The 26,948-nt window shown below is 36.3% G+C and overlaps 1 protein-coding gene across 1 annotated transcript; it reads left to right on the forward strand.

Annotated features, from left to right (window-relative positions):
• Nucleotides 1-26,948, forward strand: TMEM41B (transmembrane protein 41B). The gene is made up of 7 exons (XM_055548678.1): nucleotides 1-354; nucleotides 12,636-12,753; nucleotides 14,849-14,977; nucleotides 21,470-21,563; nucleotides 22,198-22,302; nucleotides 23,432-23,570; nucleotides 25,106-26,948. The coding sequence occupies exons 1-7, from the start codon at nucleotides 234-236 to the stop codon at nucleotides 25,273-25,275; spliced, it is 876 nt and encodes a 291-aa protein (XP_055404653.1). The 5' UTR covers nucleotides 1-233; the 3' UTR covers nucleotides 25,276-26,948.

The following is a 26,948-nucleotide window of genomic DNA, read 5'->3' on the forward strand; positions in this document are numbered from 1 at the left end:
AGGGCGGGAGCGAGCGCGCGAGCCTTGGGGGCGGTGCGGGGCGGAGCCTAGCCCGAGTAGGCGCTGCGGATCTCAGCTTCGCGTCACTGCTCGCGGAGCTGAGGTCGTCTCAGGTGAGGTGGTCGACCCGGAAGTGGCTGTGCTGTAGCCCCTGGGTGTTTTACGGTTCCTGCAGCGGAGTTGTTAAGGGGGAGCGGCCTCACCCTGCTTCCTCCACCTACCCTGAAACAACCATGACGAAAGGCAGAGCGGTCGAAAGATCGCAAACGGAGGCACTCCATTCGACCCCTCCGGGGAACAAGGCAACGGGAACGCGGGGTCCCTCGACGCCGAGCAGCAGAGACCACCTGAAAGGTGAGTAGACCTGGGAACCAGCGCGGGGCCTGGCCCAGAGGCGGAGGTGTGCCGGGAGGGGTTTCGGAGGAGAAAGGACCCCAGCGGGTACCGGGGACTTGCGGGTGAAAAGGGGGCATCCAGGACCGGGAGCAGAGATATTGGAAGACCTCGGTTACGGCCACTGTCCACCTTGTGCCCACTGTCCATAAGGCCAGACACCTAAATGGGGTGCGTTCCTAAATGTTGTGTTTTTTTTTTTTTTTTTTTTTTTCAGTTTAATTCAACTAAAAAAAGGAATGAAACGCTGGCTTGTTGATGCTCAGGGAGATTGTAATGTTGATAATATTAAAGCCAGGCAGAACTGGAAGGAACGTTAGCATTCGTGGGTTTATTTTTTACAGATGAGGAAACTGAGGTCCAGAGTGGATATATAACTTACACAAAGTCACAGAGCCAGATTAGTGAAGTAGTGGCTAAAAGCAAGGAGTTAACTATTAATACGTCCAGATGCCACTTCCAGGTGGCAAGAACACTTGAGTTTGAGTCCCTCCTCTACCACTTGTGACTTTGGACTTGTTATCCTTTAAAAGTTCAGTATCTGAACTGTACAGTGGGGGATGATGACAATAGTAATAATACAGAGAGTTGGTACGTGGATTAAAGAGAATAATTCATATAAAGGATTTAAAGTGATGTTTGGCTTAGTTGAAGTGAAGGCTGAATAAATGTTAGCAATTACTATTATAGCTAAGATCTCTTATCCTTAAGGTTTTTTTTTGCACTACTCCATCTTGGAATTTCTCAGGGCTTTAAATATTATTTTAAGGAAAAAAGTATAACCAAAAACTAAATACTTTGATGCCATCTGAGCTAGAATTTTTAGCAGTTGAAGTGATTAAACTCTTTAAATGCTTTTAAAGCCCATTAACTTGGAATTGTTGTTGTATAGTTGCTAAGTGGTGTCTGACTGTTTGGCAACCCCATGGACTGTAGCTCACCAGGTTCCTCTGTCCAGTAAACTTGGAGTGATTGTAGCAAATGGTTGTCTCCATTTAGTTGTTAGTTTAGTTGTCTCAATTAAGTTGTCTACAGTTCACACTCATGTGTTCCACCACCAGTGATGGGTAAAGAGAGGATCTTTTAAGAGAGTCAGATCCCATGGACTGAGGAGCCTGGTAGGCTGCAGTCCATGGGGTCGCTGAGGGTCGGACACGTCTGAGCGACTTCACTTTCACTTTTCACTTTCATGCATTGGAGAAGGAAATGGCAATCTACTCCAGTGTTCTTGCCTGGAGAATCCCAGGGATGGGGGGTACTGGTGGGCTGCTGTTTTGGGGGTCACACAGAGTCGGGCGTGACTGAAGTGACTTAGCAGCAGCAGCAGCAACAACATTGTTAACTATAGTCAACAATAAAGTATTGCACACTTTAATGGAGATAATGTTTAACATTCAGCTGAATTTTTTTGAATCAAATTTAAAATATATGAAAAATTTAGAAAGTGTCTTGCAGAAAATGGTATTTCACTTTAAAATATTTTAAGATGCCTCCAGTCTGATTTGGGTCTTTCAGCTTAATGTATTTGGATATTTTTCCACCTCATAGACATAGAGCCAAATAACTTCAAAAACCCAGAAATGAATTGTTGTCAAAGTATAAATACACTATAAATGACAGGAATCTTTTGAAAATGCTGTGATTCAGAGTGACAGTAATCCAAGGGTTTTTTGAAAAAGTATTTACCAGATAAGTCATCCCTAAAGATTATCATTTGGTTTGGAATAGCAATCAATTGCTTTATTACTTTTTTTTTTTTTAACTTAAAGCTGTTCGGAAAATAAAAAATAAGACCTTGAAACCTCCAGAGAGCTTTTACAATTGTTTATCTTATTTTACCATTAGAAAAACACATCCACCACAGTTATTTTTGTGATGCTGTCAAGAAACTACAAATCTGCAGGAAGACAGAGGGTAGAGATGTGAAGGTATGCCTTCATAGAGAAGTAGGGTTTGGATTAGTAGACCCGAGAGGGATTCTGGGCAGAGGAGACATTAGGCTTGAAAGTTAGTGTGAACCATTCATGTGTGTTTATAAAGAGATAAAATTGTCAGGAGTGGACTAGTTCTGTTGGGTGGTAGTTAGAGATAATGTTGGCCATGGTCAAAATGATGTTAGTATAAAGGGCTTTAAGACCTAGGCAAAGGATGTTTTTTTGATCTATCTGCTTATTAATGGTTCTCAGGTTTTTCTTTTCCTCTGCCTCTCTATCTCTTTTTAATTGGTGTTAGGAATTCTGTCTTTGTGTATAAGATTTTGTGGACCCCTTACATGATAGGGTGTAAGTTCCTTGCTGGTGGTAATTAGCTGGGCTTCCCTTGTATCTCAGCTGGTAAAGAATTTGCCTGCAATACAGGAAACCCTGGTTCGATTCCTGTGTTGGGAAGATCCCCTGGAGAAGGGATAGACAACCCATTCCAGTATTCTTGGGCTTCCCTGGTGGATCAGATGGTAAAGAATCTGCCTACAATGTGGGAGATGTGGGTTTGATCCCTGGGTCAGGAAGATCCCTGGATGAGGGCATGGCTAATTAGCTGGTGATGTGATGTCAGTAGTATCCACTTAGCAACTGATTTGCCAAGTTATTATGAAAAATTTTTGTTAATTGTAGGTGGTAACTTGGTATTCAGAAAGGAAAAGTTTTGGAGGAAGAAAATGCAGTAACTCTTGAATACATAGTAATTGAATATTTCTATAAATTCCATGACACTTTAAATAAGTTTGTGTTTTTGTTAACTGATACATCTACATAACTTTGACGAATAGTAGTTGTCATTGTGTGTATGTTTAAAATATTTTAGGGACTTCTCTGGTGGTCCAGTGGTTATGACTCTGCCCTCCCAATTCAGGGGGCACAGGTTCCATTCCTTGTCAGGGAACTAGGTCCCACATGCCACAACTAAGACCTGGAGCAGCCAAATTAAAAAAGAAATATTTTACACCTCACATGCAGTATTTGGTACATTTAATGGATTCCTCACCTTGACTTGGGCTTCCCTTGTGGCTCAGCTGGTAAAAGAATCCACCTGCAATGCGGGAGACCTGAGTTCGGTCTCTGGATTGGGAAGATCCCCTGGAGGAGGGAAAGGCTACCCACTCCAGTATTCTGGCCTGGAGAATTCCATGGACTATATAGTCCATGGTGTCACAAAGAGTCTGACAGGACTGAGTGACTTTCACTTTCACCTTGACTGACATTTGAGTCTTATACACTGAAGACCACTGTGAGGATTTGAGCAGGGCAGTAAAACTGAAAGTCTAATTCTTGCATGATAAGAAAAGGTGGGACACAAGAGGTAATAATACTTAAGAGGCTCTTGACCTACTCTTTGTGCAAGAATACCTGGACCAGGTAGGTGTTTTATTTTCTTTTGTTTGCCCTGACTGATCTTTTTGCTAGCAAATCATCGAAGTTCCCCATTTTGATTTAAGAGAACTCCTAAGGCCACATTTTTCAATATATAGGTCATCCGCTTGTAAGCAGTGTGAAATGAATTTGATAGGTAATCATGAGCCATTAAAAAAATTGAAGGAAAAATAGAGTTCTTTGTATGTAGTAGGGGTAAGTATTCTTTTAATTTTATTTTTCAGTCATCTAGTTTTGTGTGTATCAGATCATGGTATAAAATACATTGCTTATTGTGGAATGCAGCCAAAAATGTTTGAGAAACACTAAAAACTTCTTTTAGAAACACTAAAAGAAGTTGATTTTACTGCTCTTTTTTTTTTTTTTTTTTTTTACTGCTCTTAGAAGACAGTATTGTTTGAACTTGGATAATAAAATCCTTCTCAGATGCCTGAACTTAGGTTCAACAAATATCCTTTGGGCATCTGGTGTGAGCTAAGTACTAGCTTAGAGGAAGAAGAAGGAAGCTCTGATTACTGATAATTGGGAACTAAGAGTAAAATTGGCAACTGGACATCAACCAAGGTATATTAATATGATGTGCTGATGTCAGACTCAACCCAAATATTATATATCAGGATTCTTTTGCTTATAATCAGTAGAGTACACAATTGAAACCTTTGCTGAAAGGAAGTTTATTGGTTCATATAACTAAAAAGTAGAGAGATTAAGTGGGATTCACTGGCTTTAGTCTGGAACCAGTGGCTCAGTAGTATCATCAGGATCAGATTTCTTTCATATCTTGTTTTGCTTGCTTGATATCAGCTTTACTTAAGGTTGATTTCTCTTGAAGGTCCAGGTAAAGCTAAATGCTTCCTTGATAATTTTGAGCCTATTTTTCCTAGTATTACCAATAAAAGTCTAGTCACTCCGATTAGATTGCCTCAGATAAAATGCTTGTCCCTGAGCCTATCACTGTTGTCAGAGGGTAAGAATAACTTAATCGGCTCAGCCTGATGTGTATTCAGTACCTAAACAAGGAAGTAGGAATGAGGCTAAATCAGTTCTCCCAAAGACATGGATCTCTGTGATAGGTCACTCATGATTTTTCTATATTTGTGCTCAGCCATCGTGGTATGGGAGTGAAAAAAGTGAGCTTGAAACACTGATTTCAGGTTAGATTAGCTATAAGGAAAGGTAAGGATTCTAAATCAAAAGTGTTGGATACACAGGCTGGGCATAGAAGGAAGAGAAGCGAGGAGCCCAACAGAAGGGAGAAAATAGAGGTGTTAAGCTCATGAAAGAACAGAGGTGATCAAAGAATGGCATGTTGAAGCTTGAAATGTTGAAGGTAGAGCAGTCTCAGGTGGTGTGAGAACTTTATCTCTGGAAGTGGGTGGCTAAAGTTGAATAGAAATGAAAGTCTTAAGAATTTTGAGGCTGAGTAAATCTTCTAAATGGAGGTATCTTTTAGGATTATGAAGTTTACTTGAAGCTTGGTCTTAGTCTTTGCTGAATAGGGTGATAGCTTATGGTGAACAGTGTCCTGTTCGTGATCTCCGAAGAAGGTTTAACTTGGGGACCAGGGACCAGTCTTGATCACTCAAGAGCTTTTGTGTAGCAGAGTTTTATTAAAGTATAAAAAGGGACAGAGAAATCTTCTGACATAGACATCAGAAGGGGGACGGAGAGTGCTACCCCCCACCCCACCTCCACCCCGCTAGTTTTAGCAAGCTGTTTTATGTCTGTTAGAAAGCTATTAATCAGGTAAGACCCTGATGCTGGGAAAGACTGAGGGCAGGAGGAGAAGGGGACAACAGAGGATGAGGTGGTTGGATGGTATCATGGACTCGATGGACATGGGTTTGGGTGGACTCTGGGGGTTGGTGATGGACAGGGAGGCCTGGCGTGCTGCAGTTCATGGGGTCGCAAAGAGTTGGACACGACTGAGCGACTGAACTGAACTGAATCAGGTAAGAGAGACCTGAGGGAGTTTCACCAGGCCCCTCTCCCATAATATGCATTTTTGAGATAGGATGGCGCGAGGTGTGTCATCCCCCAGCTGTAAAACAATTGATATGAATACTGGTTTGTTGAGCTATTATCAGCCCAAGGTTTGAGAAAAGGAGATCAAGTTAGTCTTAGGTGGGACCATTTTGAAGAAAGGCAAATACATAGTTTCATTAACATAGCTTAAGAAAAACATATCCGTGGAGAGTGTTTCCTCCTGCTGGTTAAGGGAGAGAGAAAAAAAAAGTCTGACACTTGCAGTCTATTTCCTCCTTTTGGAGACCCCTTGCCTTCCTGCCTGTTATCCTCTTAAGGGGAAGTGCCTGAAAGTGGTTGATGATCGTGAATGAGCATTGTGGGTTGAATGGTAGCAGATGTGCAGGGCACAAACATCAGAGAATGAGCTTTCATACAAAACTAGGTGGTGCTATTTCTTCACCTACCTGCAAACATGCTTTCTCTTTGTATTTTATAAAAAAAAGTTATTTTAGTTTAAATTTATACTAGATGAAACTACCATTTTTGATTATTAATACATAATTTTAAAGAATTTTAAGCTCTTGAAATAAAATTTACTTCCAGAAGTGTTATAATAGATTCTTGTAACCTTAAAAATCTTTTGTTGGAGTCCCTGTAAATTGTGTCTTCAGGAGAGATGGGTCTTTTGCTTCCTCCATGGTAGGATCATGTAGGTCTAGAAAACACTGAATGTAGAGAACTAGAGTACTAGAAGAGCAGTAGAGTGATTCCTGAGATCTTGTAGATATAATACTTTTTGCTCTTCAAAAAGTATTGATATGAAAGTAATGAGAAATAGAGAGCTACTACAGGGGCATTAAGGTTAAGTTTTGGTTTTTCAGGATGAATAGATGCATATTTGAAGTTAGAGAAAAGTTGCTTGTTAGTAGGAAGAGTTGAAGATACTCAGTGAAGAGTTAGTTCTGAGAGCAAGATCTGGAAGGAAGTGTGCTGGCATTTAATGGAAGATAAGGGGAAAGAGTCCAGGGAAGATAATTCAAGAATAGATCTTGAGATGGAGATTGGTAAGCTGTGGAGGCAGCCTCGCTGGTTGAGAATAGGAGAAAGTAGAATTAAAGGCTTGAAGAGACTTGAAGTAGTCTTTTTGGAGGGTACTGTAAAATCATTATTGTTTACCAATGATAACCTTAATTGAAGATAGAAAAGCTTGAAGCCTATGAACTTGTCGGCCAAGAGAACACAGTCATCTTTCTCTCGCAGTACCTTTGGCCTGGGAGGAGGTTGGCAAACAGATAATGGGATAATTGAGAATGGGAATTGGTATAGTGGAAGATTTGGAGGTTAATGAATGTATAGAGCACTGTTGTCGGAAGCTCTAGATGCTAAATAACATGTGTCTAATGCAACCAGAAAGAAGAGGCATTATAATTATGTATGCTACACATTTAGATGTTGAATCATCATTAAAACAAGGTTTATGACTCTTGTTTTTTGACTGTGCCACAAGGCTTGTGGGATCTTAGTTCCCTTACCAGGGATCAGACCCAGGCCCCCGGCCGTGAAAGTGCGGAGTCCTAACCACTGGATTGCCAGGGAATTCCCAAGTTTATAACTTTAATCTAGGTTCAGAACTAAATGAATTGCATGCTAGCTTCTGGATTTATTAGAACTGTACTCAGAATTATTGAATTGTAATAGGCAACATTCTCTACTTGCAAGTTTTGTGTGAAAGAATGGAGAGCTTTAAAGTTGACTGTCACTTAGTTTTATTGCATTATCAACTGTTTTCTTGTGTTTACGTTGTGTTGAGTACAATGCTTGAAAAAGCATTTCATTATAGAGAGTGAAAAAATAGATATCGAGTTAAACCTGGAGGTTAATTTTGTTCAACAAATGTCTTACATATTTCATCATCCAACTGTAAGGCAACAAGTAGCAATCAGAGAAATCTGTACTGAAGGAAGACTCAGGATAGTATTCTGTTTTTGTTGTTCAGTTGTTAAGTCCTTCCCAACTATTTGCCACCCCATGGACCACAGCTCGACAGGCTCCCGTCCTATCTCCTGGAGTTGGCTCAGATTCATGTCCATTGAGTTGGTGATGCATCTAACCATCTCATCGTCTGGCACCCCCTTCTGCTTTTGCCTTCAATCTTTCCCAGCATCAGGGTCTTTTCTAGTGAAATCAGGAGGCCAGAGTGTTCTGTAGTCCACTTAAAAGTCTCACACCTTTCTCCCTTCAGATCCCTTACCTAAGACTGGTGGATTAATGATGGGGAGAAAAATATTATACTTAAATTTTAGAGTTACTGTGCAAAATGTCTTGTGTAATTTAAGGAGGACTGTCACCTATTGGAGGAGAAGGCAATGGCACCCCACTCCAGTACTCTTGCCTGGAAAATCCCATGGACAGAGGAGCCTGGTAGGCTGCGGTCCATGGGGTCACTGAGAGTCAGACATGACTGAGCGACTTCACTTTCACCTTTCACTTTTCATGCATTGGAGAAGGAAATGGCAACCCACTCCAGTGTTCTTGCCTGGAGAATCCCAGGGACGGGGGAGCCTGGTGGGCTGCCGTCTATGGGGTCGCACAGAGTTGGACACGACTGAGGCGACTTAGCAGCAGCAGTCACCTATTGGATTCTTTAAATATACTTTTAGCTCCAGGACAGGTTAGAGGAGTGTAAACTTATCTTTTTTTCAACTAAATTTCCACCTGGTCTGTGAATCTTGCCTTCCTCCAGCCCAGTAATCTTGCTTTCCTATAATCTCAAACCCCATTTGTCCTATTCCTTGGGAATCTAGCTAATGGTGTTACCAGCTTCTTAGCATAGATTGACCAAACATTTTGTACAATACAAATGCTCAGCAGATAGTCCTATGCAGCTCTACCTTTGTGTGCCTTCCTTGCATAATAGAGATCCTGAAGAGATGTTCCCAGAAAGGAGGGGAAATCAGCCATTTCGTCTTAGCTGTGATGCTTGTGTCCACAAGTATCTATAGGATGAAAAACAAAACAGAAACTAATGGTTTTAAAGATTTTAAGAGATGCCCATAATATTAAAATATTATATCAGTCCTTTCTGTACTCTAGACCTGATTCTAGCAGGAAAGTAAGTGAAAAGTGAGGGCTGGGGCAAGTTAATTTCCTATCTTTAAGAAGTAATCGGACTCTGGAAAAATTATACAGACCGTTTATGTTATCATGTCTTTGCTTTGATGTCAGCCTATGTCCCCAAACTCAGTACCTATATATTACCCTTTTTTTTTTTAGTAGAGTACTTCTTTATTTTATAAGTAAGAAAGAAACTAACCATTTTAGCCTTAAGAGTAGTCTATATTTCAATAGGATTCCTACTTAGAAACTAAAACTACATTTTTCATATAATTGGTTTTAGTGCACTGATAGTTTTGTAACTTTTGGCTAATTACTCTTTTTCCTTTTAGATTGAGTAGATCTGATTTATTAGGAATCCTCAAGGTGTGCATTGAACTAGGTATCATAATCAGGGCAAAAAAGTAATAGGAAACTACTTGTTTGTTATCATAAGATTCTGAAGAGACCTTTTCACTTTTGACCCACCTCGGATGTTTAAAGTCTTTTTTTAATTCTCTGTGTCGCAACAAAGCATGCATATAAATATGTAAGTGGGTTGATGAACTGGAGTATTAAGAGGAAGGCATGACTGTTTTATTTACTGCTTCCCAGGTAGATCAAACAGTAAAGAATCTGCCTGCCATGTGGGAGACCTGGGTTCGATCCCTGGGTCAGGAAGATCCCCTGGAGAAGGGCATGTCAACCCACTCCAGTATTCTTGCCTGGAGAGTCCCAGGCACATAGGAGTCAGTCCATGGCATCGCAAAGAGTTGGACATGACTGAGCGACTAACACACACATGCACGTGACTGCTTTATTACTCCATTCAAGACATCTTTTGTATTGTTTTATCATCCCTTTCTTTCCTGCAATAAATTTTATAAGTGTGATGTGAACAGATAAGTTTCTATCTGTGACTTGGTTTTTGAAGTAAAGTCCTTTTTGAGATTAAGATGAAGCAAAGTTAAAATGATAGGGCCTAGTTGGAAGGTTGGGCTGATTAGTGATACATTTAGACTATAGAAAATTAGAAAAGATTTAAAAAAAAAATTAACTTTAGTGTCCACATACTAGAACTCAGTAAACCTAATATTGTCTTTTAGAAAGCATACTTTAATGAACCAATAAGAATAATTTATATTTAGTATATTAAAGCACTAACCTAAGCAGTTCATTTCAGCAGAAATTATGAGTTGCTTATAAATGGCTATTAAAGTGCTTTGGGAATATATTTAATACTTCACACTATCTCATTGTTTAAGACTTTTTAAAAATAGTGCAGTCTCCTCTGGGCCTCCATTACTTAGCAAAAAATAGGAAGGATGGGTCAGATTTTTGCTTCTTTAATATACCATCACCTGGGCATTTTATTAGAATACAGCTTCTAATTTAGTAGGTCTGGGATGTTAGCCTGAGAATCTATATTTCTAACAAACTCATTGATAGTGCTTAGTCATGTAGTTCATAAAACACATGGAATAGCAAGAGACTAGATGGTTTTCTATTGCTCTATGTTTAACATTGAGTGTATTAAAATTCTAATAATTCAGATGTAACGTATATAAAAACTGCCATAATGAGCTAAGGGATAAACTGAGCATAAAAAGTTAAAACTTTTTCCTTTCAAAGGAACAGGAGTCAGTTTAGACCAACAGAAATAAAAAGCAAGGTTGTTCTCTAAGAATATGAGACAGTCACTCTGGTATCCAGGAGCAAAAAATGAATTCTCACCAGGCTTCAAGGGAAATGAAAAGTTAGAAATCGATAAGAAGGTTAGCTTCCTCTCATGTCTCTACTGTCTGGGTTTCCATTTGAACCTGTCCTCTTGGATTTTCTGGTACACATCTTTGGCTTGCCATGTCTTTTGACTGTGTCCTTTTGCTGTTTGACATTTTGGCCTCAAGATCTACCACACCTTGACAATAGTATATCTCTTTTTCTTAGTTCATATTCTCAAGAGAAAATGTGGTCAGCCAATAATGAATTGTTTCTCTTGGGTTGGCCAAAAAGTTTGTTTGGGTTTCTCCATACCACCTTAAGAAAAACCCAAATGACATTTTGGCCATCCCGATACTTGGGTCAGGTGTCCAGCCATGGGCCAGTCAGCCTTGTGTGTTGGGCGGGTAAAGTGTTGGCATCAGTGGTAATAGGGCCATTGAGATTAGCCCCTTTGAAGAGTTGGGGAGACTTGAGGAAGATGCTAGGCCTCAGAGAAGGGAGCATTAGTGGAGTAGGCAGTGACACCTGATGCACCTTTATAAATGTTGCTAACCCTTATGGCAGAAAGTGAAGAAGAACTAAAAAGCCTCTTGATGAAAGTGAAAGAGGAGAGTGAAAAAGTTGGCTTAAAGCTCAACATTCAGAAAACTAAGATCATGCCATCCGGTCCCATCACTTCGTGGCAAATAGATGGGAAACAGTGGAAACAGTGGCTGACTTTATTTTTCTGGGCTCCAAAATCACTGCAGATGGTGACTGCAGTCATGAAATTAAAAGACGCTTACTCCTTGGAAGGAAAGTTATGACCACCCTAGATAGTATATTAAAAAGCAGAGACATTATTTTGTCGACAAAGTTCCATCTAGTCAAGGCTATGGTTTTTCCTGTGGTCATGAATGGATGTGAGAGTTGGACTGTGAAGAAGGCTGAGCGCCGAAGAATTGATGCTTTTGAACTGTGGTGTTGGAGAAGACTCTTGAGAGTCCCTTGGACTGCAAGGAGATCCAACCAGTCCATCCTAAAGGAAATCGGTCCTGAATATTCATTGGAAGGACTGATGCTGAAGCTGAAACTCCAATACTTTGGCCACGTGATGTGAAGAGCTGAATCATTTGTAAATATCCTGATGCTGGGAAGGATTGAGGGCAGGAGGAGAAGAGGACAACAGAGGATAGATGGCTGGATGGCATCACTGACTCGATGGACATGAGTCTGAGTGAACTCTGGGAGTTGGTGATGGACAGGGAGGCCTGGCGTGCTGCGCGATTCATGGGGTCGCAAAGAGTCGGACACGACTAGGCGACTGAACTGAACTGAATTATAGTGTACATGTTTGTCTCTTAGTCTCCTGAATGTCATCAGTATATACATGGGATTATGATAAATGTAGGTAATACAAATTGAGCCACCCTCTCCTGCCTCTTCCCCAGTGATGACTATAAGGTATTCCCGCCTCCTCACTATTGATTGCTTGCAGTAAAAACACCCTGCTCATTCTGCTTGCAGTATCCTGGCTCTCATTTCTATGGTCATCTTCCATAAGATTTTTTTTTTTTAAGATAACACTAAGATTACCTTATTGGAGAACACAAACATATTCTCCCATTCTTGGAGTCACAGAGTCACCCAAAATATCTAGGCTTCAGCTCTGTTCTGAAGCCCTTGATATAAACAGAAAGTGTAACATTCACCAGTTGCATTAGTCAGTCTCCAGGTTCTTTCTTATGAGAGTTGAAGTAACTGCCGCATTAGCTCATTTTTCCTATGAAGCCATTCTGCCTATGCTGTTAGCTCCCGATGTAGATTTACAGCAATGCCCTTTTTTCCCCTTTAGCTTATCCACAAATCAGTGCTACAAATTCTGCTATTCTGTTTTTTCATGCTTTTAAAATGCATATATCAGTGAGAAGAACTATAGCCAGTTCATAAAACATCAAATATGGTAGTACTTAAAATTTTATGTTACAGTGTTGTGGGCAAAAGTGTGAACAGTTTCTCAGGAGGAAAATCTTTCAGGAAATTATTTACTGGCTCGGAATACTCTCTTCCTTTATATTTATCTTAATTACAACTTTTTTTTTCCCCTTTCAGAGAAAGCCTGTGCAGAAGCTGGCTCAGCAAGAATGTCACTTCTTATATTGGTGTCCATTTTCTTGTCTGCAGCTTTTGTTATGTTTTTGGTATATAAAAATTTTCCTCAGCTTAGTGAGTAAGTATACTAAAAAAAATATATAGAAAATGTCTAAGGCATTAAAGTGGATTAAAAGTTTAACTAATTTTAAGCAACATAACTGTCATGATTGTATATCAGCTCTCATGGTTTGTAGCAAGTTCATATTGACACTGTCTTTAAATACTTCTTTCCAAATATGTCTCTTGATTTTCTGCGCCTGGTTTTTCTAGCTCTTCTCCTCTAAGGCATCTTTCTAATGGCTTTCAAGCAATTTTGGAAAATAAACTACATTAATTTATTGCATTTTATTTTTTTTAATGCTAGTAGTGACCAAGTAAATTTATCTTGCAGTCTAGAATAGAAACTGACCTGCAGTTTGAGAAATACTAATGTTCTTTTTCTCTGCTTTTTCCATTTTTCCACTCTTGTTTTCTCCCTTCCTACTTTTCCTTGTGGCAGTTTCTGTCTGCCTCTGTCCAGTCCATTTACTTCCTTCCCGCGTCTCTGTCTACTGGCTCTTTTTCTGTTCCCTGTTATATAGAAATGATAAGGCTTGAATAAGTACTTTTTGCTGTGAAATGCACCCTGTAAAAAGACTTGTCTATTAGTATAGAGCCACAGTTCCTTAGCAAAAACCTTGGGAGTGAGATGTATTTCAGAATTTAGAGCTTTTCTATTTTGGAAAGATAGCATGGAATAAATCCTGTATATTATGAAGTATCTCCAGCAGGGTCTGGGGCAGTACCCCATAATAAAATACATAGAAAAACTTGTATCATAAAAGACTATAAATAACTTTATATACATGTGGATCAATTTTTGCTGACAAACTACAAAGAACTTTTGGTTTTCAGTGCTTTTTGAATTTCAGGTAAAAGATTATAGACCTGAGGCATATTTTATGAGGGTGAAATATCTCTGGGTTATTTAACCACAGTAATAACACCCTTGGGTAATCATAGATTATGTGAGAGACTACTAAAATGTAAATAGTTAGACTTTCAACCAGGGCCAGCTTGGTGTGGTAATGGATAACTGTGAGATGTGATTTCAAGGTATCAGTAAGTTCCTGTTTCCTCTTAATTTCTTTCATTAACACTTCCTTTTTATTTGAAATTGTATAGTTGAACATGTTTATTTTTAATACTTTAAATTTCTTACATGAATGAAAAGGCCTTTGGGAGGATAGCATGTCATTTCATTAATACTAGTGTCGTTCAGTTTTAGATCCTTTCTCATTTTTATCAAAGGAGTAAGAAATAAAGAACTGACTGAAAGAGGGAAAGAATATAGAGTGTAATTTAAGATTGTTTGCTTCCAATCTGCTCTAAGAATTATAACACTTATATAATAATGTGCTTTTATAGATCTTCTGTATTCTGCTTATTATTTCTGTGTGTGTAATATGTATGAGATGTATGCATCTCCTCATAAAGTTTAGCTTTTAAACTTATAGAGAAAAACCCTTTTTAGTTTACCTGCTATTTTTATAGAACTTTTAAGAGCTTTCTATCATTGTTCCGCAAGATTAAATTTTTTCATGTAAAAAATGGGCACAATATATGTTAAACACTAAGGTGATTATTTGGGGCTTTTATAAATAGAACATTCAGTTCCAAACAAGGCACCAAATATAAAGTAAAATTAATAGAAAGTAACAAGTGTTTAAGTTTTTATCTGAACTTTAAGCTGGGATACTTGAAGAAAAGATATGAACTGTAAATTCATTGAAATTTATATTTAATTTTGGTTGTAATTAATTATTTACTGTAGCTTATCATGAGAATTACCCAAAATAATGTTTAGTATGTTTTAAATATGCTAACATCAGTGGTTCATTTCTTAGTTCAAAATTTACTCCAGTGTTTGAGCAAATGCTTTTAACTTTTAATTTGGGTCATCCTGAATTTTCATATGAATTATATGTCTCATAAAACTATATTAAAGCATTAAAAGGCAAATGATATATAGAGTTTGAAGTTAAATTTTGTGAATTTATACTTAGCGTATTACAGATCGAGGCATCAAAATCATTTTGGATAAAACTTCATGTTTTGAACTTGACTTTGATATGAATTATCTTGGCAAATTTCTATTTAAAATTTTTTTCACTTTAATTTTATTTCTTTAGAGAAGAAAGAATGAATATGAAGGTTCCCAGAGATATGGATGATGCCAAGGCTCTAGGAAAAGTTTTATCCAAATATAAGGACACCTTTTATGTACAAGTACTTGTAGCTTATTTTGCTACATATATTTTGTATCCTTTTAACTAAAAAATGTTTTTTAGTTTTGTTTAAGAAAAAGGTTTTGAAAGATCTGCTGTTCAGTTATATATAACTTTTTCCTTTTAAAAATTGCTAACTCAGTATAACATTAAAATATTGAAAAATGAGAATGAAAAAATTCTCATTTTAATCCTGTCTGTTCAACTCAGTTGTCATTTCTGAATATTTACCTGTTTTTCTGTTTTCTGCTTATTTCACTTATCATAAACTTTTTTCTTTCCTTTGTATTATTTAAGATAGTTACTTTATTTAGGATTATTAGTTAATCGATGGTGTAATTTAAATAATAATTTTGAATTAATAGTTACCATACCATAATTTTTAAAAATTCTCTTAGATTTGTAGTTATAGTTTGTATTTAATTTTTTGCTTTTGTAGATACTATGCTATGAATCTTTTGTTCATGATTTTTTTCTTAATGGTTCTCTTTGTAAAAAAATCCTAACAGGATAATTAGTCATGTAAAAGATATGATTTTTTTTTTTTTACAGTTCTCAGTATGTATTCCTTTGTTTTATATAGAAATATATGTTATAATTTAACTAGGCAGGAAAAGAGCTTTATTCTTTCTACATATTTTCAAACTACCTGTGCAACTGGTGATTAACCTTCCAATTTGTGGATGTTAGTTTCTAACTTTTGTATCTTTTATTCTAGTCCTGTGTGTTTTTCATATCTTCTTGGGTAATGAAAGACATTAACTCTTGATGTTTGCTTTCCATTTCATCGCTTATTTGTGAAAACCAGAGTGTTAGGCTTGTAGGTTATTTTACACTTATAAACTTTAGCCATAAAATTAAATATTTTCCCCAAAGAAGAAACAAATTTGATTCATCCCTTTCATTTGGAAGGTTTTTGTGAACAAGACATACAGTTTCTATTTACTTTGGAAAAGCATCTTTTCTGTCCAGTTTGCCCCCTAGCTTTGGGAAGGATTCATGGCTGAAGGATACAAGGGTTTCCCACTCATATGGCAAATCAGCCAGTTAGCATAAGTGAATCTTGATCATCTATGGGAGAACAAATGTTACAGCCTAATTGTCTTTAATATTCATATGCAAATTAGTAGGAAAGAATAAAGTGCCTTGTAGAAAGTGAATTGAAAGTATAGGAATAGGTTTGTTACTATAAATACATTTGATAAAAATAAATCATTGGTTAATATTGTCAGTTCAGGTTTGATAGCATATGGTTAACTATTTGCTTAATAATTAATTGTAATGGTTCTGCATTGTTTTAGATTTTTTTATAGGATAATGTGTTAATTCCATATTTTCTTATAATTTTCTATTTATTTTACACCTTTGAATCATAAGCTCTGGGTGTTAAAAAGAAACTTTTTAAAATTCAGTGTACAGGAGAAGACTTATCTTAGGGTATATAAGGCATATAATTAATAGTACAGTGCTGATTAGTAGAAGTATAATGTGACCCACATGCAGTTTTAAAATTTTTTAGTTAGAGCATTAGAAAAAGTAACAATTTTTAAAAATATTTATTATAATGATATTGGCATATTCTTCTTTTTTTTTGGCCAGACAGCATTTGGGAATCTTAGTTTCCCAACCAGGGATTGAATCTGTGTCCCCTGCATTGGAAGCACAGTGTCTTAATCAATGGACCCCCAGAGAAGTCCCCAATAAAATAATCTTAATATATTTTATTTGAACTGAAATGTCAAAAATATCATTTCAAAATGTAACCACATAAAAATTATTAATATTTCACATTTTTTTTGGTACCAAGTCTTTGAAATGTGTATATTTCACGCTCATAACACGTCTCAGTTCAGACCAGGCACACTTTAGTGTCTCATCTTCACAGCACATTTGCCTGGTAGCCGTTGTATTCAGCAGTGCAGTACTGGTTCTTTCATTGGTATTACCTAATTCAAACTCATATATCTGTTACTTTTTATGTTATAATCACTAATTTTAACTTAGATTTCATCCATTTAGCCAGTTTTTTTTTTTTAAGTACTAATTATATACTAAGTACAGTCTAGTTTAAGTGTTCAAAAGCAAAAACAACTGTTTCCATCTGGAATAATGAGAATTATGGGTAGAGATATAGTACAGTCATTCTAGACACAGCAAGTGTAGAGCAGGGCTTATAAGCACAGGGCATGGTAAGGAAGTGATCAGTAGTCCAGTTTTGTTGGTGTATAGGAAGTGAGAAGAGGAGGATTTGAGAAATAAGTTTAGAAAGATAGGCTGGACGTTGCACTCAGATTGTAGAGGACTTTGAGTACTAGGCTAAGGAATTTAGAATAGTATTTGGTATTGGATAGTCATTGAGGACTTTTGAGCTGTGGATAACAATAGAAAGGATAACTTTAAAAACTAATAAAAATGTTTACCTATGGGGGGAGAGAGATGAAACAGTGATGGAAGTGGAACTTCCTCAAGTGTACTTCATTGTGTAAAGTTGACTTTAGAACCAAGTAAATAATTTCACAGAGGTATAAAACCAACTAAATCAAAATGAAAAAAGAAACAAGGATCTTTAAAATCTAAAGTACCCTCACACCCATTAAGATGGCTACTAATCAAAAAAATAAGCAAAAATCCCAGAAAGTCACAAGTGTTGGTGAGGATGTGAAGAAATTGAAACCCCTGTGCACTGTTGATGGGAGTGTAAAACAGTGTGGCTACTATGAAAAACAATATGATGTTACCTCAAAAAATTAAAAACAAGATTCAGCAGTCCCATTTCTGAGTATATACCTGAAAAATTGAAAGCAGGGTCTCAAGAGATATTTGTATACTCATGTTCATAGCAGCATTATTCATAATAGCCAAAAAATGGAAGTGACTCAAGTGTCCTTTAACCAATGAATGGATAAACAAAGTTTGCTATGTACATGAATGGAATATTATCAGCTTTAAAAGGAAGGAAATTTTGAAACATGTTACAACATAGATGAACTTTAAGGATATTATGCTGAGTGAAATAAACCAGTCACAAAGACATGCTGTATGATTCCTCTCACATAAAAAGTGGGCTTCCCTGGTGGCTCAGATGGTAAAGAATCCACCTACAGTGTGGGAGACCTGGGTTCAATCCCTGGGTTGGGAAGATCCCCTGGAGGAGGGCATGGCAACCCACTCCAGTATCCTTGCTTGGAGAATCCCCATGGACAGAGGATCCTGGCGGGCTGCAGTCCATGGGGTTGGAAAGAGTTGGACACGACTGAGTGACTAGGCACACGCATAAGAGTAGCCCAATTCATAGGGACTGAAAGTGAAAGGATGGTTGTCAGGGGGGTGGGGGAGGAAGGAATGGGTTCTGGAGATTGCTTTCACAACAGTGTGAAAGTACTTAATGCTACTGAACCATACATTAAAAATGGTTAAGATGGTAAATTTTATGTTCAGTATATTTTAACAAAACAAAAAAAAATAATCTAAAGCAAAATGAAATAAATTTAACAATATATTGAGTTGATATGGATTTGGCTATCAAGAGGAATTATTTATATCCTTGAAAAAACTAATTTGGTTATGTGTCCCTTCTGGGATAAATCTTAAGGACAAAAAAAAATTTGAAAGAAATCTTAAACTCTTTTCAGTTGTATTGTTCTGAAATTTTAAAATATGTAATACTAATGGTTTCCTGCATTGCAGGTGAATTCTTTAGTGTCTGAGCCACCAGGAAAGCCCATATATGCACACATACATATATATGTGTATATATATGTTAATATGTAAGGAAATAGCTAATTTTGCTATGGTTTTAAGAACCAAGATTTTTCAGTGTTAGAGAAAAAAATACACAATCTATACAGAGCTGGGAAATTAAAGTCAAATTATATCCCTGTGCACAGAAAATGGCTTTGTTACTACAAGATAAATGACAGAGGAACAATATATATAAATCTATGTTTGTACAGCCGCTTCACTTTACTGTGCAGCAGGGACTAATGCAGATTGTAAATGAACCGCATGCCTGCATGCTCAGTTGCTTAGTCGTGTCCAGCTCTTTGAGACCCCATGGACTGTAACCTGTCAGGCTCCCCTGTCCATTGGATGTCCAAGCAAGAATACTGCAGTGGGTTGCCACTTCCTCCTCCAGTGGATCTTACAGACCCAAGGATCAAACCCATGTTTCCTGCATTGGCATGCAGATTTTTTACTACTGAGCCACCGGGGAAGTCCCTGTAAATCAGGTGTATGCCAACAAAGATTAATCTTAAAAAATGACAAAGGAACATATTAAACCACCCTAAGGAATACAATAGGCAAAATTCAAAAAGTGGTAAATTCTACAAATGACCTGCTGCTGCTGCTGCTGCTGCTGCTAAGTCACGTCAGTCGTGTCTGACTCTGTGCGACCCCATAGACAGCAGCCTACCAGGCTCCCCCGTCCCTGGGATTCTCCAGGCAAGAACACTGGAGTGGGTTGCCATTTCCTTCTCCAAGGCATGAAGGTGATAAGTGAAAGTGAAGTCGCTCAGTTGTGTCCGACTATTCGCGACCCCATGGACTGCAGCCTACCAGGCTCCTCCGTCCATGGGAGTTTCCAGGCAAGAGTACTGGAGTGGGTTGCCAGTGCCTTCTCCACAAATGACCTAATTACTTCAATAAGTAAATTGCAAGGGGAAAAAAATCTGTATTTATTTGCTAATAGTGAGCAAATACCATGTTTGGACCCCTTTCATTCCTGATTTGAACAAACCAACTGTCAAAAAAAAAAAGGCATGTGGGAATTGTGAACACACTAAATAGCTACTTAGACCAATTGGAAGTTATAGTTAATTTCTGACAATGTTATTATAGTTGTGTTAAGAAAAGAAATCCTTGTCTTTTAAAGGTATTAAAGTAGTTGTAATGGTATGTCTGGGATTTGCTTCAATCTAATTGCATGTAAGGGATACAGAGAAAGCAAGATTGGTTGTATGTTAATTGTTAAAACTGTGTATGGGTATATAGTACTAGTTTCTCATCTTTCATATGTGTTTGAGACTTTTCATTAAAAGATTCTAAAGAGCCCTGAAATAAATAAGTGTAATTTTAAACTTTTTAGTGGAGGTATCTAATAGACAGCTGGGAAATTTGAGAGTGGTAAGAGAATTCAAAATTATAGATTCATATGACCATATACTTGAAGCCCTGTGTGCGTCCATATACGTGGAAGTAACTGAATTTATCAAAAGTGAGAGGAGATTGACTTAACAATCTCCAGATTTGAGGGTAAGGAGAAGAAAAAAGCTAGAGAAGGAATGATCTGTAATATCGAAAAATACAGTTCACTGGAGGTGAGTTTCACATTAAAGGATATCTAATCTTACGCTGCTGCTGCTGCTAAGTCGCTTCAGTCGTGTCTGACTCTGTGCGACCCCATAGACGGCAGCCCACCAGGCCCCCCGCCGCCCCCGTCCCTGGGATTTTCCAGGCAAGAGTACTGGAGTGGGGTGCCATTGCCTTCTCCGAATCTTATGCAGGAATTACTAAAAAATTCTTACTAAGAAAAAGTCATTACTTTCAGCCAGAAGGAGGTTTCAGTAGAGTGGCGGATGGGTAAGCCAGGTGGCAAGGGACATGGAGAGAATCTAAGGCAGTGAAGATGAGAGAGGCAATAGCTGGATAGGATACCTTGCTCAAGGAAAAAGCCCAGGTTTTCTTTAGTTTGTAGGCATCTGAATAGTTTTATGCAGGAGGAATCTGTCAAAGAGCAAGAAGTTAAAGAACCCAGGAAGAAGGAGATTGAAACAAAAGTAAGAGTAAAGTGCAAACTAGAGGGAACAAACAGGTTGAGTGAAGATACAAATTTTAAAGTATAGAGATGTTGAAGGAATTCACTCTTTCTGACTTATAAGTAAATCATGTTATGGTTGATGCAGAGGTACAGGCTCAAACTAGGAACCAGAGAAGTAGAAAAAAGATCTAATTTGAAAATAAGACTTGTTTGTAACTTGACTATCTTTTGTGACCTTTGTCCTTTTTTTAATGAGTAGTAAGTTGAGGTAAATGTCCACACATTGAATTAGGCATAGTAAATCTTCTATGTACCTGTGTGTCTACAGAAATCATGTTTCCTAAAAGTATTTGAGAGTAAAAAATCCAATGTATTTAGAGAAGTATATTATTTACAAGGTTACTGAAGACCTTTTCTGTTCTCTTCTTCTTTTTTTCTGTGTCCCTGTTCCCCTAAAGTGCCTAGTTCTTCTCTGTCCGGTACACATTCGGCATTTGTCTTGGTTTTCTCTAAGTAACGCACTCTAATTAGCATTGATTTCTGATAATGTTAGTAAATTGTAAGCTTCAAGTTACAGGTATTACAACTGAGTAATCATGTGTTTTTTAAACTTTGGGTGTAATTTCACTTAATTTTTTAATATTGAAATATGGATATAATCTTATTAACATATAACTTCTGCATTGATGCTTTTTTTCTGGATTGTTGGTTTTGTGGTTGAAAAATCCATTTAATTATGTTTTAATCCTTAACTTAGAAGTTAACAGCTTGCAAACATTTGCTATTCCGGGCTCTATATTTCTCAGTATACTCTCAGGGTTTCTTTATCCCTTTCCACTAGCCTTATTTCTTGTTTGTTTGGTAAGTATTTAAAATGAAATTGGGAGGCTAGAAAAAAATAACTTTAAATAGAATGATGGAATGATGATGGCATTCTAGTCTCTGGAAGCATAAACTTAATTAGTTTTAAGAGCTGTTTAATGTTAAAGTAATAATTGTCCCTCCATAAGGAGATGTTATAGTTTGTCTCTTTTCTAGAACAGGGATATCACAGACTTAATTGCATTTATAGGCTCTGTTCTAGCCTTTGCTTCCAGTACTGTTTTGTAATTCAAACAGTCCAAGAATGTTGTTGGTGGGCACAAGGAGTTAAGTCCCAAGGCTGGGGGTGGTGTTTTCAAGCATAGCAATTGAAAACATATTGGCTGTTGAGGTTTTATTCATAGGCTAATGGCTAACATGAACTATTTGGATATAGTCTCTCAGTTTAATCACAAGTTCCAGTTTGTTTTAGCTGGTCTCATTTTAGTTATAATTTGGTGAGAGAAAACACTGGATTAGATGGGTTCTTGCTCTCTGCATTAGAGGTGTTATGCAAAGTAACCTCCCTGTACCCCAAAAGAAAGAAACTAGTTGAGTTTTGCCTTAGAGGAATATATCCATGTGAGTAAGATGGAAAAGTACAAAATGCTTATGAGTTTTTGTTATTTTCTAGTGTTCTGGACTCGGTGCCTCATTCTGCTATATGCTCTCCTATTTAGTTGGGAGGCCAGTTGTATATAAATACCTAACGGAGAAAGCAGTAAAATGGTCACAGCAGGTAAACATGTTATTTTTAAATTATTTGATGTAATTCTTTGGCTACTTGGGAGGTCAGTGTATAATATCTACATAAATGAACTCAGACTCAGGGCTTTGATAAAAATAATCTTTTGTCCAAAATAAAATTAAGTGGTAGGCAAATAATGAATGTTAAGAATTTCAAATATGAAGTTTTTGTGTCTATAACAGTAAATTCTGTATTGCTAGTAAGTTTAGTCAGAGCAGAAAAATCCAAGGGTCAATGTAAAGGCATCCATGTATTTAAACACCTCACTTGTGTTGATGCAGGATGCTGTCAGTGGGTCTCTGAAAAGCTTGGATCAGCCAACTCCTTTAATGCATTTCATTAGTGGGAAGAACTGTTATCTTCTGTTAGGATCTCTGCAAAGACTACCACTGATAAATATTGATATAAACACTACTACACAGGAAAGTCTAACATAGTCTTTCTAAGAAAAAAGCAGAAGAAACATTATTAAATCAGAGAAATTTTAGATATTTACCCCTTTGTTTTATAGGTTAAGAAATTAAGAGAAATTAAGCATTTTGCCCCAAATCAAAATCATTATTTATATAGCAAGATCTAGGAAGTATAAACTGCATTCAGTGCCTTTATTTAATCAGCTGAATGTTTCCATTTGCTTATTTAATCTCATTTATCAATGATGAATGTGAAGTAAATTGTAATAACAAAGATTATCTGAAATTTTTTTAAAAAGTGGAGGCTAGGTTTATTGATGTACTATACTAGCCCTTCCTTTATAGGAAGTTAAAGGCATTAAAAAGTTGACCATTGGATATCTTATATATAGTTATAAATTTAATTTTGCCTTTTTAGGTTTAAAATGTTGAGCCATATTATCTAGGCTGATGTAGAACCGTCTTTAATAGTGTAACATTATGCTGTAAGCACAATCATAAAAACTTTCATCTGATGTTATTTAGCTCTGATAATGAACATTTGTTGACTAGTTCATTGTCATTTCCAAATTCCTTTTTTGATAATTTCTATTGGGTAAATGCTGAGCTATCAGGGATGAGAATTTGAAATAAGGTATTTTATAATAAGCAATTTATTTTCAGGATTGGCTTTGTCTTCATCCTGATTTGTTTCTTTCTTGTCACAGGTTGAACGTCACAGAGAACATCTCATTAACTACATTATATTTTTGAGAATAACACCATTTCTGCCTAATTGGTTTATTAATATTACATCTCCTGTGATAAATGTGCCCTTGAAAGTTTTCTTTATTGGCACTTTTCTAGGTAAGGCCAAGGCCTCTCGTTCTTCTGATCCCATAAGTGTAATATTATTTTATAAAATCCAAAAGTACCCCACTAAGATTTTTTTCCCACTTTTATGGAGAACCTGCTAAGACTTTTATCTTTGTCTATGAATTCACGCACGTTACAGAACTCATTGTGTACATGTCTAGCCGTGTCCAACTGGGGTAGGTTTATATAACTGGTGGTCACAGAGCCCGGTCTATGTAAATTGATGTTCAGAAATGTTTGTTGGATTGGGTTGATTTAAATCTTTTTTGTTACTTTTTAAAAATAAGAGCACTGTCTGCTGGATATTCTTTTAGTCATACAGAATTATGCAGGACTTCTTAACTCCATTCTCTCCCTCAGTGGAGAGGAAAAAAAATGAAAGTGCCTCTTTTGAGTACTTTCTCCTTTGTCTTCTAATCAGGTACTTAAATAATGAACTTTAATTTTCAATAAAGAATTGATCCTTTCTTTTTATTGACATAGTACTCATTATGGGCATTACCAAAAGTATAAGGGAAATAAGGATCAACAAAAAGATTCTTGCTTTCGAGGAGCTAACACCTAGTTTTGAAATTAATCAGTGGACGTAAAGATTCATTTATATATTTTGTGAATTCTGGTAGTTCTTTTACTAAGAATATTCTGTGTTTCTTTTAAAGTTAAGTTGAATTGTTTAGATATCAACAAAATGAGCAGATTCCTCAAGTGTTGAGTGTGTATTACATTAAACCTTTAAGTTAATACTTAATTTTTTTGCTACCTTTAGAAGAATTCATAGACAAAGCTGAAAGTCTTAGGTTCTCCATAAAAGTGGCAAAAATATCTTAGTGGGGGTACTTTTGGATTTTGTAAAATAATATTACATTTATGGGATCAGAAGAGAGAGTTTTTGTACTGTCTCTCTATTTTACAGATGAAATACCTAGAGATAAAATTAACTTCAGCTTTGGCTAAAGTAATTTTTCCAGTTCTGATTTTTAATAAAATACGGTTGTTTCACTATTCTTTTGTATAAAGTGCCCTTTTTAATCATATATTTTGAGTATCTTTTTATTTCTGAGTATCTCCTACCACTCATTTTTATTTTAAATGTACTCTATCAAGAGTGAATGAAAACTTACTCAATCTTATTTTCAACAATGGAGGTTTTTTCCCAGATTTTTAAATTATAATTCTTAGATGAACATCCTTGAGACCAAATCTTTGCTTATATACATTAGTATATAAACTTATATATAGTTGAAATTGGCGAATCATAGCACATTCTTTTTTTAAGGCTGTTGATAAATTTTGTAAAATTATTTTCTGGAAACTTTCCTTGGGTTTTTTAATTCAATATCCTTAAGAGGTGATTATGAAAAATTGAATTCTTTATATGGAAATAAACTTGAGGGGCTTTAAATTAAATTAAAAGTTAAAAAAATGTAAGTCACTGTATTCTTACAAGAAATTTTATACACACAGAATTTTAATTTTTAACAAGAATTGATTGTTTTTCTAATGTATGTTTTTACTTTTAATTTTAGGTGTTGCACCTCCCTCTTTTGTAGCAATTAAGGCAGGAACAACACTATACCAGCTTACAACAGCAGGGGAAGCTGTTTCCTGGAACTCAGTATTTGTTCTGATGATTTTGGCTCTTCTTTCTATTCTGCCAGCCATCTTCCAGAAAAAACTAAAGCAGAAATTTGAGTGAATAATCCTCTGGGTTTTAATTTAACCATCATCATCATCATCATCTGAGGACTGGCAGGTTTATGTGTTACAATCACCTCTTCAGTAATTGGAACAGGAGTTTGTAAAATAAAATATCAGATGGTTAAAATAATGCATTAAAGTGGCAAAGGAGAGAAGAAAGTAAAAGTGGAAATTGGTATACCATAGAAAGTGCTGTCAGTAGTTATGATAGACATCTCCTAAATTACTGTTCCAAGACTATAGGTATTAAACATAGCAGGATGGTAGGAAATTCTTGACCCAGCTGATTAATTCAGTTTAATATATTTCATGAGCTTGCCATAAATAGTTAAGGGTGACTCGATAATTTATCTGTTCAGTACTATAGCTAAAATAGGAAAAGCAAATACAAAGTTCAAAAACAAAGATATAGTATTGCTATTCTGACTAATGTCAAGCTCTTTTTTGAGAGCATAAACTTGAAAACTAAAGCTCAAAAGAGATTTACATTTTCTTCTTCTTTTTACCTTTGAGACGATAGACTTGTTTAGAAGTTGCATCTTCAGTGGACTACTGAATTTGGAAAAGATATCAAGTTATGTCTATTTGGTGAACTTTATTTTTATCTTCTGTTCTAGATTATCATGGATTAGTCTGAAATTTAAAATTCTGACCAGTCTATTTTCATCTTTTTTTGTCCAGTTTTCAAAATATTTACACTGTGCATATACAAAATTCCAATTACATAATAATTGTATCATATTGGTGTTGATAATTTATATTCAGATAATATTTTATTACATAGTTCCCCTTTACTGTCTCAAGAGGGGATCAAAAAAGCAAACATTCAAAGTATGCAGTTTTTAGATGTTAGATTAATTATATTACTTAATATTTTGAAACAGAAGCAGTGACAGCATAACACTTAAGTAGTTGAACATAGTTTATTTGTTCCAATGACTGTAACATTTATCACATTTATTTATTAATCTGGTCATTTAAGTATGTATTATGTAATTATCCTTTTTATGCATGATACATAAGAATGCCTTGTTTCATTTCTCTATTGATGGCTTTATTGTTTGGGGCTGCTTTTGATTAATGCAGTTTCCCTATTGAGGGTTTTTACTTTTTATATCTCAAAGTAAAATTAAATTCGCATATGGTAACTACTATATTTAAATAGTCCTGGAAAACCCAACAGCTTTTTGCTACTTGCTTAATGGTAACACCCTCGATTCCTCGATTCTAAGACGTGAAGTATTTGGTCAGTTTTGCCTTCACCCAAGACTGTCATGTTGAAAAGTACTTTAGCTGTGGAAGAAATCCTTGTATGTTTTTATTGTGACAGGTATGATCAGCCTCAAAGCCTGTTTCTACTGTATAATGTGGACTGATTATTTTTTCTATCACAGTATTAACAAATGGATTTATTGTAAATACAAAGAAAATATATTCATTAATATACTATTCTTATGTCACCTGGCCTTTTGTGTGAAATTATTTATTGTTATTTCTAGCAAGGTTTTCTTCCTTTCTTATTGACCAGAGACTGATAAAGCTTTTGTTATTTTTACAAGCAAACTTAAAACATAGCCTTTTTGGACAAAGCTCAGTAAATATTACTGTATAAAATGTAATTGAGTAAATTTTTATCAGACTTTTAAAAATAAAAGTAAGCGTATGGACTCA

This window comes from Bubalus kerabau, chromosome 15 (assembly GCF_029407905.1).
Source record: "Bubalus kerabau isolate K-KA32 ecotype Philippines breed swamp buffalo chromosome 15, PCC_UOA_SB_1v2, whole genome shotgun sequence".
Classification (NCBI taxonomy): Eukaryota; Metazoa; Chordata; class Mammalia; order Artiodactyla; family Bovidae; genus Bubalus; species Bubalus kerabau.